Source organism: Nicotiana sylvestris, chromosome 10 (assembly GCF_000393655.2).
Source record: "Nicotiana sylvestris chromosome 10, ASM39365v2, whole genome shotgun sequence".
In the NCBI taxonomy this organism is placed as follows: Eukaryota; Viridiplantae; Streptophyta; class Magnoliopsida; order Solanales; family Solanaceae; genus Nicotiana; species Nicotiana sylvestris.
Window position 1 is genome coordinate 98,852,390 of NC_091066.1, and position 13,960 is coordinate 98,866,349.

Genomic DNA, 13,960 nt, shown 5'->3' on the forward strand with positions numbered 1-13,960 from the left:
GTATTAAATACCTTTTTATTCTTTTACTACTTCCTCTTACATTTGATTTAACCTTTCTAAGCACTTGAAAATTTCTTCTTCCCCTTTTTGGAGTGTGTTTTGGAGTTTAGCTATTATCGGTGCTTCTCCTTAGATAATCAAAAGGTATGCCCATTTTCGAATTTTGAAATGGCTCAAAGGCCTTGGTTAGGTAAAGAATTTTATCTCATCCTTTACTTACTACATCTTCTATTGGGTTTACAAGGTTTGCTGAAGCAAGTGAATAGTCTAACAAACACTCAGTCAAAGTGGCAGTAACTATTGATGCTCCTAAAGTTCATAAGTTTGTCATGGAAAGGCTCATGAATTCTTAAAGTATTCATATGTTATTATATCTCTCAATGTTACTTGTTTTTCTTCACAATACTTGAAACTTCATTCAAATTTTAATTGCACTATAAGCTGCAGCACATTTCTGTTTTTCTTTAACTCTTTGCATTAAGTTATTGCAGGGTCCCAACATTATCATTTTTGATGCTTGCATATAGTTCTTGTGATGCATTAACTCAACCAATAGTTTGATTAATGTGCCATTTGAAGTAAAGCCTAGAACTTCTTTTCTCGAACTTTGTTTTTTCCAAAAAGCAAAAGTATAATTTTTTAGCGGTGGAAAGAACCTCTAAAGGCAATTAGTGATGTTTTAGCCTCCTACATATTCCTTCATGCATCAAAACTACAACAAGAGCATACAATTACTCTTGATCTTCAGCATGGATTTAGTACATCTTCCAAAGAAAAGAAACTCATGTCTTTCCATATGAACCACCAAATGCACATAGGGTTTCCATTCCATATTTTCTTCAAGCTTTACTCGAATATTTATAGCGCAAATACAACAATAACAGCACAGTAATTTTTTACATGTGGGGTCTAAGGAGGGTGATATGTACACAACCTTACCCCAAATCTGAGCTTTTACCTTTCTATAGACTATATTTTCAAGCTATAAGACTGTTTCTGGTGTTCAGCTAAGCATATGTTGGTATTTGTACCTTGATTCTTGTTTATTATTGTCTGTGAAGTGATCTGATCTTTCTCGTTATACTAGTGGGGGTAGCTCGGGCTTTGCCCCGGTCCCAACGTGAACAAAGTTATACTGTTGTCAGCAATAGAAGATACAGATCTGTTAGAAAAATGTTACAGAGTAATAGGAGACCGTACATAGCTACTACATAAATGTTATTTTTTCTAATCTTTCTATTTCTAATTCATATTGTTACACAAAAAGTTATAACTTTCCAGTAGCATCTTGACAAACCTGTGTAAAATGATAGCAATTAGCATTATTGTCAAAAAGATGATAAAGTTTTATGTCAAATAATCTTTAGCAACATTGAAATAAGGGCGAGTATATGAGGTTTAGAATCATGGAAATGACAGAGCAAGATTTGAGAAGAAGAAGAATGGTGCATAGACAGTTTTTAAATGTAAACAGAAGAAAAAATAAGCAAAGACAAAATTTTTAAGGGGGCAGTTAACAGTGAAACAAGTAAAATTTAATAAGAGCAGTAATTCAAGAAGAATTTTACCTTATACTACCTTTCTTTATGTTTTCTTGTAGCTCATGCAGACCCAACAAATTCTATAGAAATCAAGAAAATTAAACATATATTTTGTCTCAAAATGCTGAAGTACCTTCTATTTGGGGGCAAGTCTAACAGTAGTTCTCTCGTACGCAGCAACAAAATTGAGCATTTTTGCCTTCTTTCTTTTAGGAGCAAAAGCATCATGTATGAAAATTCCAATAAATCTAACTTCTTGCACAAAATTCGTGTTCTTTTGAAGAAGCGGAATTTTCCCTCTTGGAAGTAGCTGACAAGGTGTAAAATACAATGGTTATTAAATGAAACAGCTATCTTATCTTCTATGTATTAATCTGAAAAGTTTTACCATCCATAATAGGTATTGTTTTGCAGTTATTAGTGCTTGTAAATATAGAAAAAAGAAATATGAGGGAAATTGCTTATCAGATACCGTAGTAGTGAGCACAGATAGGTCAATATGAGCTTACAAGAGCAATAAAGTTCAGATCATAAAGTGATATTTTATGCTTACTTTCATTTGCCTCTGAACAAAACAACTTTACCATAATATGTGAGCAAAGACTTCGATAACTTATAACTCAAAACTTAATTCGCAAAGAGTCTTTGGCTGATAATCATAGGGGTGAATCCACTACTGTTCTTATTTTTTCTACCCATATGGGAAACCAAGATACTGAATCATCAAAACAATGGCAAAAACCATGCCCACTAACAGATTAAGTTATCTAATTTGAGAGCCCATGTTTGACCAGCAGTTTGATCGAAGAAAGCACACCTCTATCCCTGGATAATTTTCACATTTCAAATTCAATATCGCCAAATAGTATTTTTCTATATACTACTACACAATATCTCAGTATTAGAATAACATAATAAAAACACCACAAGTACAAAGGGCAAATTCAATTTTTTTAAATGTTAGAAACCATTATTCAAATAGTTCAACTCCTTGACAAGAACAATTCTCTAGTTGGACTAATGCTCAAGCTGATGTTTTCACTATTAAGATCCAAAAGTAGAATCATAATTTTGTGCTCTGTTACTAAATTAATCAGACAGAAAAACACAAACACAAGAAATGCAACCGCACAAGAGCTGCTTGGTCAATAATAACAAAATAAAAAACAGGAAACCAAAAAAAGGTAGGATCATCATCAAATCACCAAATAAGAAAAAGCAAGTCAAATTATTCCTCAAACATTTGAGTACAATTTAAGAAACAAAGACAGCAAGAAACCCAACAAAACCACTTAAGCAAATCACCTACTATAACATGATAACCAACTATAAATACACCAGTAAATTAACTGAAATCACACCGTTAGCTTCAATTACCAAATCAAAATCAGACAGAGAACTACTTCAGCTCCAGGCCATGTTTAGCCAACAAAAAGAACCTTAAAGGAGAAAAGTCAAACATATTAAGCATGGTGGCTTTTCTTCAGCTGGTTGAAGATGCCATTTAAGAAGTACCTGAGCTTTTTCAATGGCTTCATGGATGCGAGGATACATATTTGTAGCAGTCCTTAAATGGAAGTCTCCACCAGCTCTGGAAGCATCCAACATGCTCTTGCAGTTAGCAAGATGTGTAAGAATTGTAAGTTCCAACTAATTATAAGAAAAATGATAACATTTCGCCATTTCAATAAATGCAAACTATTATAACTGGTAAGCGTCTCGATACCTGCTCATTGTCAGATACAATCAAGGAATTCTCTTGAGCAGCTATAAAAGCTAGATGAATTTTGTACCTATCTTTCTCCAGAGCAAGCTGGTTTTGTATTGCAAGAAGATAACCTTTGAAATAACATTCTAATGACTGATAGAGTAATTTGGTGCTCACCAAAAAAAGCATGTCTAATGTCTAATATAGGTGATGACTGATTAACATTGAAATTAGAAAATTATAAGAAACACAGGTAAAAATGATTTCATTAATGCTGAGTAACAGCTAAGTATTCAAAGATTTCAACTTTAAACTAACATCAATATTTGGAGAATGAAGAGAACAAGAAGTAATTTTAAGCAACGTTTAACTGTTTTGACTAACCATCCTTTAAGTCTGTTACCTCAAACCAGGCAAGTGTATAAATCTTTATTTTGATGAACGACTCGTGTATCATAACTCTCTATTATATAAGAAGCTTCTATAAAATAGTAACATAAATTTTTTAATCTAAAGTCATATTGACTCACTTCGCATCTTTTAGGAATGCAGCATATAAGAGCTTTTAGAGTGGAAAAGCACTTGTTCGAGTATTTTTTTTCATAAAGTAACTGATAACACTTCTTCGAATATTTAGAAAATACCTAATAATAGTGTGTCCAAAAAGTATATTATTACAAGCTCAATTTTAAATTTTTCACCTGAATTTGAGCCTTATTTCAAATAACAGTTTGTCTATTATCAAATTAAGGAGTTAAATTTTACTTTTAATTTGGAAAACCCATAATATAAGTAGCTTTAGAAATATTTCTAGCAAATATTAAGTAACATGCTTTTACAAAATTTCTAGTGTTATATTCTTTCTCCTGGGACAACTATGCAAAAATGTACCTTCTCCAAAACTCAACGCTACGAAACATGCTTGACTTTTACAACTGTATATAACAACCAAAAGCATGCATTTGAGGGACTCTTGAATGTTTTTAATTATCGAGCCGACCCTATAACATCAACTATGCCTTATTATTCATTCTCTATTTTGGCCAATTTCACTCCAATATTCAATAATTTAATTAATTCAAACAAAAAATATGATAGACTACTAATGAAGGCGCAAAAGCATGTCTTATAGTGAAAAGGATGCATCCTTAAACTCTCTCTTCAAACCATTGATACTTTTTTTTTTCAGTCTGTCTGCTGTAAATAAAGCAGTGGAGATCCATATCTATCCATAACAACAGGGAAAGATGTTAATTTTGACATGTGAAGAGAAAAGTAAAAAATTCAAAGAGACCTTTGGAGTCCAAATTCTATTCCAAAGTCATAAGAGGATACTTTCTTATATCACTATGGAATACCAAATAAAAGATTGATATCAAGTCCAGTTCAAGATTGACACCAGCCAATTCAATACCAAATAGAGAGACCTTTTACCAATGACCAACCAAATCAAATTAGAGCAAATATCCCCCATCTCATTCAATTGTTGAAATGGTAAAGGAGGCATCAACTTTTCTCTTTTTTCTTTTTTACGAATTTTCATATGAAAATATTGGACTTGTACATCAAATTCAGCAAAAATACTTTATTGGATAAATCAGATAGAGCAAAAAAAATTTAATCTTGATTAAAGACTAAGTAGAAACAATAGTAAGCTAGAGAGCAACACCCAAAATAGAGCCAAAACAAATCAATCTTGATCAAGGACGTAGCAAAGAATACCTTCATAATGGTAGGAGCAAAAACATATGGTTCAGAATCAAACTCTTGAAAGCGCATGGCCTCTATAGCATTCTCAAATAGAATGTACACTGGAAGTTGGTTCAAGCCTCCTACATTGGATTTTCCAACAACAGAAAACTATTAAATCCATCTCATATAACACACGTAACGATAGAGTAAATAATAATACAGCAAGAATAGAGCATCACCAATCCTTTCATTTACTGTAATTTTGAGAGAAGTTCAACTAAATTTGCTAGTTTCTCTCTGTAATAGATAAATGGAAGTATCTGGGGAAAAAGAAAAAGGTAAATCAAAGAAAATGGAGAGTAGGAATTGGCAGAGAATAATTACGTAGCACAAGAATAAAGGTAGCAACACGACAATATTACAGAGCCAAGAGCATTATAAGTTTGTTTGTTTAACTACTCAAGGATTAATAAAAAATGAAACAAAATGTACGTGAATAAAACGACAAACAAAATAAAACGAAAAAAATTATTCTATCTTGGGGTAGCGGAACACTTACAAGGATGCTCTTTGGATGATTTCGTCATAAAGAATGTTGTATGTAGAATGATCATCACGGTTGGCTAGTGTGGACGGTCGGATCGGTACTTTGACGCAACTTGAACTCTTTGCTCTCGATAAGGCAACATAAAGTTGACCGTGTGAAAAAATAGGTTCTCGTAAATATATTCCGACGAAATCCAAAGTTTGACCTTATGCTTTATTTATAATCATAGCATAGAATAATCTTATTGGGAATTGTGTTCTCTTAAATTGAACTGCTATTCTTTCGTCCTGTGATGATAATAATGGTATTCTTGGGATAAATACGTGCTTATTTTTAAAATCTCCTGTCGCGATCTTAGCACTAATAACATGTGTCTTAATATCACAACATATCAATCGTGTACCATTGAATAAACCTTCATACAGATTCAAATTACGCAGCAATATAATGGGGCAATTCTCCTTTAAAGTTAATTTGTAAGAAGGTAAACCAGCAGGATTTAAACTGTGTAATAGGTCTTTAAATTGACTTTGATCATTATGCAACGGTTTCGTCAAAGCCAACAAATGTAGTTGCTTTTTCTGGAAATTTTGCTATAAGAATATCGTTGATTTCATTCACAAAATTATTTTTCGTCGTCAGAACAATGCGAGAATCTGCAAAAAAAGGATTAGAGGAGCATGTGTGTACATTTGAGACTGTCACAACGAATAAATGGTCCAGAGATTCTTCTTCAGTTGTAAAAGTAATAATTATAGAATCTGAAAGTTCAATTTTGTTATTAGTGTTGACCCTCTCTTGTCCAATTCCAATTCTCATAAGGTAATCACAAAAAGAAGGATCTGTTTTTGCCCTCATAAGTCCAATTCCAATAAAATCTTCTTTTTTTTTATTTCGAATAACAAGAAGAGTTTGTCTAAAGTCATCTCCAAAAACAACAACTTTTCCCCCAAATAGAATATTTGTATCCATAAGATCTTTTAAGAGCAAGTCAAAAACATCAAGCATTCTTTTTTTTAGCCATAGATACTTCATCCCATACAATTAATTTTGCATCGCGAATCAGACCAGTAGTTGAACTTTGTTTGTTGATGTTGCAGCTGAAATTTTCCTCAATGTCTATAGGTATTTTAAAATGTGAATGTGCAGTTCGCCCACTTGGAAGAGTAGAAGCAGCAACGCCAGAAGTAGCAGTTGCTAGAGCTATGCATCCTTTACTACGTACAGTTGCTAGTAAAGCACGGTATAAGAAAGTTTTTCCAGTTCCTCCAGGGCCATAAATAAAAAAAGCTCTTGGTTTCTTGGAAAATACTCGGTCAATAATCACATTTTATGCTTTTAATTGTTTTGTGTTTAGTTTTTTATGTAACAATATATCCTCTTCACTAACCGTGATGGTTCTTTCAAAGAATATCTCCTTTGCTTGTTTTTCCAATATAGATGGTCAGACTGTTTCTGGGAAAAGCTCATATTCGTTTATATTATGACCCATAGAGTGTAAAACATCATTAATCTAATTTAAAACCTGATATTGAATATCTTTTCTTTCAACATTAGGTAACACTTTGTAATCTTCTGACATTGACTCTTCAAATTATTTCCATATTTCTTTTGGATTGTCTAGATTGCAATACATCAATAATGTAGCAAATAAATGCCTTAAACTATATGGAATTTGATAACTTGCTGCCTCTAATATGCAATCAATTAAATTTTATCACAATGTAATAGTCCCCTTTTTTCTGTAAATTCTCTAAAAGTATTATAATGTTCCCCATTTATAGTTTGAAGATCTTTATATGATTTTGGTCCTCTCACATTCAGCAATAGCTGTCTCAGATAATATCATTCTCCTTCAGTTGGGTGACACGTTACGATACGACCAACGACACAACGTTGTTGTCGCCGTATCCGTTTTGTCTGTTGTTGACCATACAAAATGTTCAGGAAATTTATTGTATAATAAGTTAAGCTTTATGGCATCTTTGTTACTTCTGTTCATCTGAAAAAATTCTGTCAACATTATTTTTTTAATCATTGGATTATTAACGATTGTGTTTATATGTGTATTACCTTTAAAAGAAACAAATTGTTGCCCTTTAAGATGTAGTTGAAGATGATAAACACTTGGATACATCTCACTAATAGAGAAACCAAATAAACGTCATGCAGCTTCAGGTGGTGATATCCATTTAACAGATTGATACTCTTTTATTTCATCTATTTCATTGTTTGTATCATTATTATGTACATAAAATGCAATTTTATTGTGATCACTCGGCCAGTCGTCTCATGAGTTACCGCGCTATTTCCCCCATTTCAGCTTCTTTATGCTTTGTTATCCGTATTTTTGTGGTATTAGGTTGGTTGAATCGAGTTCGGAATGAGTTTGGTGAAGTTTGGAACACTTAGTCTCTTTTAGGAAGGCTTAAGTTGGAAAAGTTCAGAATCAGCCATAGAGATTCACAATGGTTTGGCAGGCTATTATCGCTGGTTTATTCAGGGATTCTCATATGTCGCATCGCCCTTGACCAAGTTGACTCAGAAGGGTGCTACATTTGTATGGTTGGACGAGTGTGAGGAGAGCTTTCAAAAGCTCAAGACAGCTTTAACCACATCTCCAATGTTGGTTTTGCCATCAGCTTCAGGTTCATATACCATGTATTGTGATACTTCGAGAGTTAGGATTGGTTGTGTGTTGATGTAGGAGGGTAGAGTTATATCTTATGCTTCTAGTCAGTTGAAGCCTTATGGGAAGAACTACCCGGTTCATGATTGGAGTTGGCTGCCATAGTTCACGTATTGAAAATTTCGAGGCATTACCAGTATGGCGTATCTTGTGAGGTGTTCACTGATCATTAGAGTCTTCAGCATTTGTTCAAGCAAAAGGATCTTAATATGAGGCAGCAAAGATGGTTGGAGTTGCTTAAGAATTATGATATCACTATATTGTACCATCCGGGAAAGGCCTATGTGGTGGCCGATGCTTTGAGCTGAAAGGCAGTGAGTATGGGGAGTTTGACATGTATTCCACTTGGGGAGATACCTCTTGCAGTTGATGTTCAGGCCTTGGCCAATTAGTTTGTGAGACTAGACATTTCAGAGCCAAGTCGGGTTTTGGCGTGTGTGGTGTCTCGGTCTTCATTATATGATCGCATCAGAGAGCGCCAATATGATGATCCACATTTACTTGTCCTTAAGGACAGATTTCAATATGATGATGCTAGAGATATGACCATCGGTGATGATGGGGTGTTGAGGATGTAGGGCCGGATTTGCGTGCCCAATGTGGATGGGCTTCGGGAGTTGATTCTGGAGGAGGCCCATAGCTCGCGGTATTCCATTCATCCGGGTGCCGCGAAGATGTATCAGGATTTGAAGTAGCACTATTGGTAGAGAAGAATGAATAAGATATTGTGGGATTTGTAGCTCGGTGTCTCAATTGTCAGCAGGTGAAATATGAGCATCAGAGACCGGGTGGCTTGCTACAATAGATGGATATTCCTGAGTGGAAGTAGGAGAAAATCACTATGGACTTTGTTGTTGGACTTCCACGGACTTTGAGGAAGTTTGATACTATTTGGGTAATTGTGGATCGGCTGACCAAGTCCGCGCACTTCATTCCTGTGTGTACTACCTATTCTTCAGAGTGGTTGGCATGGATTTATATCCGGGAGATTGTTTGTTTGCATGGCATTCCAGTTTCCATCATTTCAAATAGAGGTACTCAGTTTACTTCGCAGTTTTGGAGAGCCGTGCAGAGAGAGTTGGGTACTCAAGTTGAGTTGAGCACAGCTTTTTATCCTCAGACGGACGGGCAGTCCGAGCGTACTATTCAGATATTGGAGTACATGTTGCGTGTTTGTGTTATTGATTTCGGAGGGTCATGGGATGAGTTCCTACCGCTTGCAGAGTTTTCTTATAACAACAACTACCAGTCGAGTATTCAGATGGCTCTATATGAGGCTTTGTATGGGAGGCGGTGCAGATCTCCAGTTGGTTGGTTCGAGCCCGGTGAGGTCAAGCTATTGCGGACTGATTTGGTACAGGATGCTTTAGAGAAGGTGAAAGTGATTCAGGAGAGGCTTCGTACAGTGCACTCGAGGCAAAAGAGTTATGCTAATAGGAAGGTTCGAGATGTGTCCTACATGGTTCGCGAGAGGTTCTGTTGAAGGTTTCACCCATGAAAGTTGTTATGAGATTTGGGAAGAAAGGGAAATTGAGTCCTCGGTTCATTGGGCCTTTTGAGGTGTTTCGGAGGATTGGGGAGGTGGCTTATGAGCTTACTTTGCAACCCAGCTTGTCGCGTGTGAATCCGGTATTTCATGTTTCTATGCTCCAGAAGTATATTGGGGATCTGTCTCATGTTTTGGATTTCTGCACGGTTCAGTTAGATGATAATCTGACCTATGATGTGGAGCCAGTAGCTATTTTGGGTCGTCAGGTTCGGAAGTTGAGGTCAAAGGATATAGCTTCATTGAAAGTGTAGTTGATAGGTCGACCCGTGGAGGAGGCTACTTGGGAGACCGAGCGGGAGATGCTGAGCAGATATCCTCACCTGTTTGAGGCTTCAGGTATGTTTCTTGATTCGTTCAAGGACGAACATTTGTTTAAGTTGGGGAGGATGTGACGACCGGCCAGTCGTCTTATGAGTTACCGCTCTGTTTCCCCCATTTTAGCTTCTTTATGCTTCGTTATCCGTGTTTTTGTGGTATCGGGTTTGTCGAATCGAGTCCGGAATGAGTTTGGTGAAAATTGAGACACTTAGTCTCTTTTAAGAAGGCTTAAGTTAGAAAAGTCAACTGGATGTTGACTTATGTGTTAGAAGGCTCGAAAGTGAGTTCCGTTGGTTCGATTAGCTTCGGGAAGTGATTTGTGACTTAGGAGCGCGATCAAAATGGGTTTTGGAGTTGTAGAGAAGATTTAGGCTTAAATTGGTGAAGTTGATATTTTGGCGGTTCCGGTTGATAGGAGAAATTTTGATATAGCATTCGGAATGGAATTCCGAGAGTGACAGTAGCTTTGTTGTGTCATTTGGGATGTGTGTGCAAAATATTAGGTCATCCGGACGAGATTTGATAGTCTTTTTGTTCGAAAATATAATTTAAGAGTTCTTGAAGTTCTTAGGCTTGAATCCTATGTTAAATTGGTGGTTGATGTTGTTGTGAGCGTTCCGAAATTTTGAACAAGTTTTAATGATGGCATGGGATGAGTTGGTACAATTGTTTAGAAGTTCCGGGAGTTGCGGGTAGGTTCCGGGATGTTTTAGGCCGAAAATCATAGCTGTAGCAGGTCCAAAAGGGTTGCAGGCCTCAGAACCCACCCGCGCGGTCCGCACAAAAAGAAGTGCGGCAACGGTATGTGCTGTGCGGACCGCACAAAATGAAGTGCGGCCGCGGTAGCTGTTGTGCGGACCGCACAAAATGCAGTGCGGCTGCGGTGGGGGACATTTCACTGGTTCTACTTCAGAAGCTCATATCTTTTGATATACAAGGAATTTTGAGATGATTCAAAAACGAAAGTTGTAGCCCTTAGTGTCTAGTTTCCATAAAAGTAAAGATATTGTAATTTGGACATCTGTAGCGAAAGGTATGGCCAAATTACTAAAGTCTATCACTGTAGAGGAAAGCCTGTGTGGTCGTGGTCATTTTTGTGCGGACCGCACTGGTTACCACAGTCGATTTTGTGCGGTCCGCAGAGGTGGAAATCTGTGGGGTACTCAATAAATATGAGGTTTTGGGTTTTTATTTGATATTTTGACCTAGAGAGCTCAGATTTTGGCGATTTTTCGAAGGATTTTCAAGAAATTCATCGGGGTAAGTGATTCTAACTCAGTTTGGCTAGATACATGAATCTACCATTGGATTCATCATTTAATTCATGATTTGGGAAGAAAATTGTGAAATCTTTCAAAAATGTAAAATGATGATTTGAAGGACCAAATGGTATCGGAATTGGATAATTTTTGTATGGTTAGACTCGTGAGAGTATAAGGATTCTAGCTTTGTGAACTTTGTCAAATTCCCAGATGTGGGCTCGGGGGTCGGGTTTGACCAATTTCTAGATTTTTGTGGTAATTCGATTGTTTTCGCTTGGGCTTTATTCCCTTAGCATATTGTGACGTATTCGTTCTGATTTTGGATAGATTCGACGCGCGTGGAGGCCGATTCGAGGGGCAAAGGCATCGCGAGTTAGAGATTTAGCTGGTTCAAGGTGAGTAATGTAAGCACGTGATTTTTGCCCAATATGAGAATTACTCCCAAAAAATTCAAAAATAAAATAATTTTCTTTGGTGTGCAATTTTGTGATATTTTTTGAATAATTTTTTGTATTTGTCTGTGCATGTTTATTTGTTAAATTAATAAAAATAAAAAAAAATGTCGCATTTTGCATGTAGGATTTAATCCTACAATTGTTAGTAATTAAGTTTGTTTTACAAAAAATAAAAATTACAAAAATAGGCATCGTTTGCATTTTTAGCATTTAATGTCCAAATATACAATTTTATGCTTAATTATTACTTAATTGTGCGTTAATTGTTATTGGGAATTAATTTGCGCTTTTATAACTTAATTTAGTTCTTAATAATAATTTAAGTATTTTTATAATTTAGATTTAGAAAAATAAAAGAAGAAAAGAGAGCAAAAATAAAGAAAGTCGGAATTAGGCCTCTTCTTCGATTTCAAACCACAGGCCCAAAAAATGGCCCAATCTTCCCAAACGACCCAGTACATTTCGAACTGGGTCGACCCAGTCCATAACCCAAAAGACCCAAACCCCCTTTTGTCTTTCATTTTTCATAAAAAACAAAACAAAACAAAAAAAAACCCAAAGAAAAACCCTAAAAGACTAAGCTATCTGCCACCCCCCCTCTTTTCTTTCATCTTCCTCAAGCTCCCCCTCAAAGCTCCATCCATGGCTGCCCCTCCATCCTCCTCACTGCACACACACACACACAACATTCTCCATCGCCCCATCGACCCCAACATGAGCATCCATGGCTGCTTTCCCCCCGTTTCCCGTTGTCAAAACCAAACGACCATTGGAGTAGCCTCACGTCCACCACCGTTGCTCCGTCGTGCTGCTGCGTCGCTGCGTCTTCAGCTTCACCATTGCTGCTGCTGGTCACGTTTCTGCTTCAGCTGCTTCTCGCCGCGTCTGCCTTCGTCCTCTTCGTCAAGCTCAAGCTTGAGCTCGACATCCATAGCCGCTACTGCTCTTGTTTCTGCTTCATCTTCCTCGTTATGATGCTCATCGCCATCACTGTTTCCACCATGGTTGTTGTCCGCTCACGCAGCTGCTACTGTTTCTAAGCAGCTGCTATTGCTTCAGTTTTCTGTCGCGTCCAGCTGCTACGAGCAGCCATGGCTGCTCCAAATAACGTTGATGCATCTCCATTTGCAGCTTGTTTCAGCTGCGTCCTGCTGCTGATTTTGGTTCGTTGTCTGTCGACCTCCCCTACTTCTTCATGAAGTTTCTTCTTCCTCACTCGACACACTGTTGCTGCTGCTCGTCGCAGCAGTTGCTTATGCTTCACATTGCTTCATCTTCTTCGAATCGTCAAAGTTCGAAGGTCTTTCGTTGAGTCGAGGCCCGGACAGATTTGTTTACAATCGTTGTTCGTCGTTTCATTTCCGGTTAGTTGGTTTTTGAATCTCATTTATCGTCCATATTTTTGTTTGGTATTTTTCGGATCCAAAATTGATAAATGATTCAATTCTTGTTTGGTTTGTTCGTCGTTGAAATAATTTTCTAGTTTGTTCATATGTTTTGATTGAATTAATTTTCAGATTTCAAATGGAAATTTAATTAGTGGTTTTCATGTTTATTTCATGTTTATTTTATTGTTTAGGTAAAAGTTGTTAGTCTAATGTTGGTGAGATACAAATTGAAGTTTAATTAATTGTTTCTTCAATTTGTTTCATGTGTTTATGTATTTTTAGAAATTGTTAATATTGTTAAGTTCAAGTTTAAGTTCATAATTGTTTCTTCGTCGATCTTGTTATTTGTCTAAAAGAATTTAGTTGTGTTAAGGGAAATATGTTGATTTAATCGTTTGAATCCATCATGTTTGTTGTTTAAAATAGATTTCATTCATGTTCATACTTTGTTTGTTTGTTCTTGAATCCGAAATTTGTATAGCTTGATTTCTTGTTTACCATTTATGATTATTTCTTGAATTTGTCTCATAATCTTGTTTAAAGTTTAATATAGGAATTGTTTGTTGTAATGTTGTTAGAGTTGATTTTAAGTTCAATATTATTGAATTTAGAAATCTAAATATACTTGTTTGATTGTTGTTGTTGAATCTGAAAATAGATTTGTTTGTTGCTAAAAATATTGTTCAATCAAATTTTAGTTGTTCTTTGTTGTTCAATTTGTGTTCATGTGATTTGTTGTTGAAATGTTGTTGAAATCATGTTCATGTGATTTGTTGTTGAAATGTTGAAGAAATCATGTTCATGAGATTTG

General features: G+C 36.0%; 2 protein-coding genes across 6 annotated transcripts; both read right to left on the bottom strand.

Annotated features, from left to right (window-relative positions):
* Window positions 1-765: 765 nt before the first annotated feature.
* Window positions 766-5,317, bottom strand: LOC104238458 (DNA polymerase I B, chloroplastic/mitochondrial-like). 5 transcript variants are annotated; one of them, XM_009792813.2, is made up of 6 exons: window positions 5,181-5,317; window positions 4,972-5,081; window positions 3,268-3,354; window positions 3,057-3,152; window positions 1,675-1,851; window positions 766-1,135 (listed from the first exon to the last, which is right to left on the bottom strand). In XM_009792813.2, exons 2-5 carry the CDS (start codon window positions 5,026-5,028, stop codon window positions 1,678-1,680), a joined length of 414 nt encoding a protein of 137 aa, XP_009791115.1. In that variant the 5' UTR covers window positions 5,029-5,081; window positions 5,181-5,317; the 3' UTR covers window positions 766-1,135; window positions 1,675-1,677. The 5 variants fall into 5 exon arrangements, 3 of the variants coding, with proteins under 3 accessions (XP_009791115.1, XP_070016498.1, XP_009791114.1); XR_713882.2 differs by lacking the exon at window positions 3,268-3,354 and having other exon boundaries at window positions 3,057-3,132; XR_713880.2 differs by having other exon boundaries at window positions 3,057-3,380.
* A 708-nt stretch (window positions 5,318-6,025) lies between these two features.
* Window positions 6,026-12,693, bottom strand: LOC138879726 (uncharacterized). The gene is made up of 4 exons (XM_070159362.1): window positions 12,599-12,693; window positions 7,562-7,629; window positions 6,557-6,718; window positions 6,026-6,465 (listed from the first exon to the last, which is right to left on the bottom strand). The coding sequence occupies exons 1-4, from the start codon at window positions 12,691-12,693 to the stop codon at window positions 6,026-6,028; spliced, it is 765 nt and encodes a 254-aa protein (XP_070015463.1).
* Window positions 12,694-13,960: the final 1,267 nt, after the last annotated feature.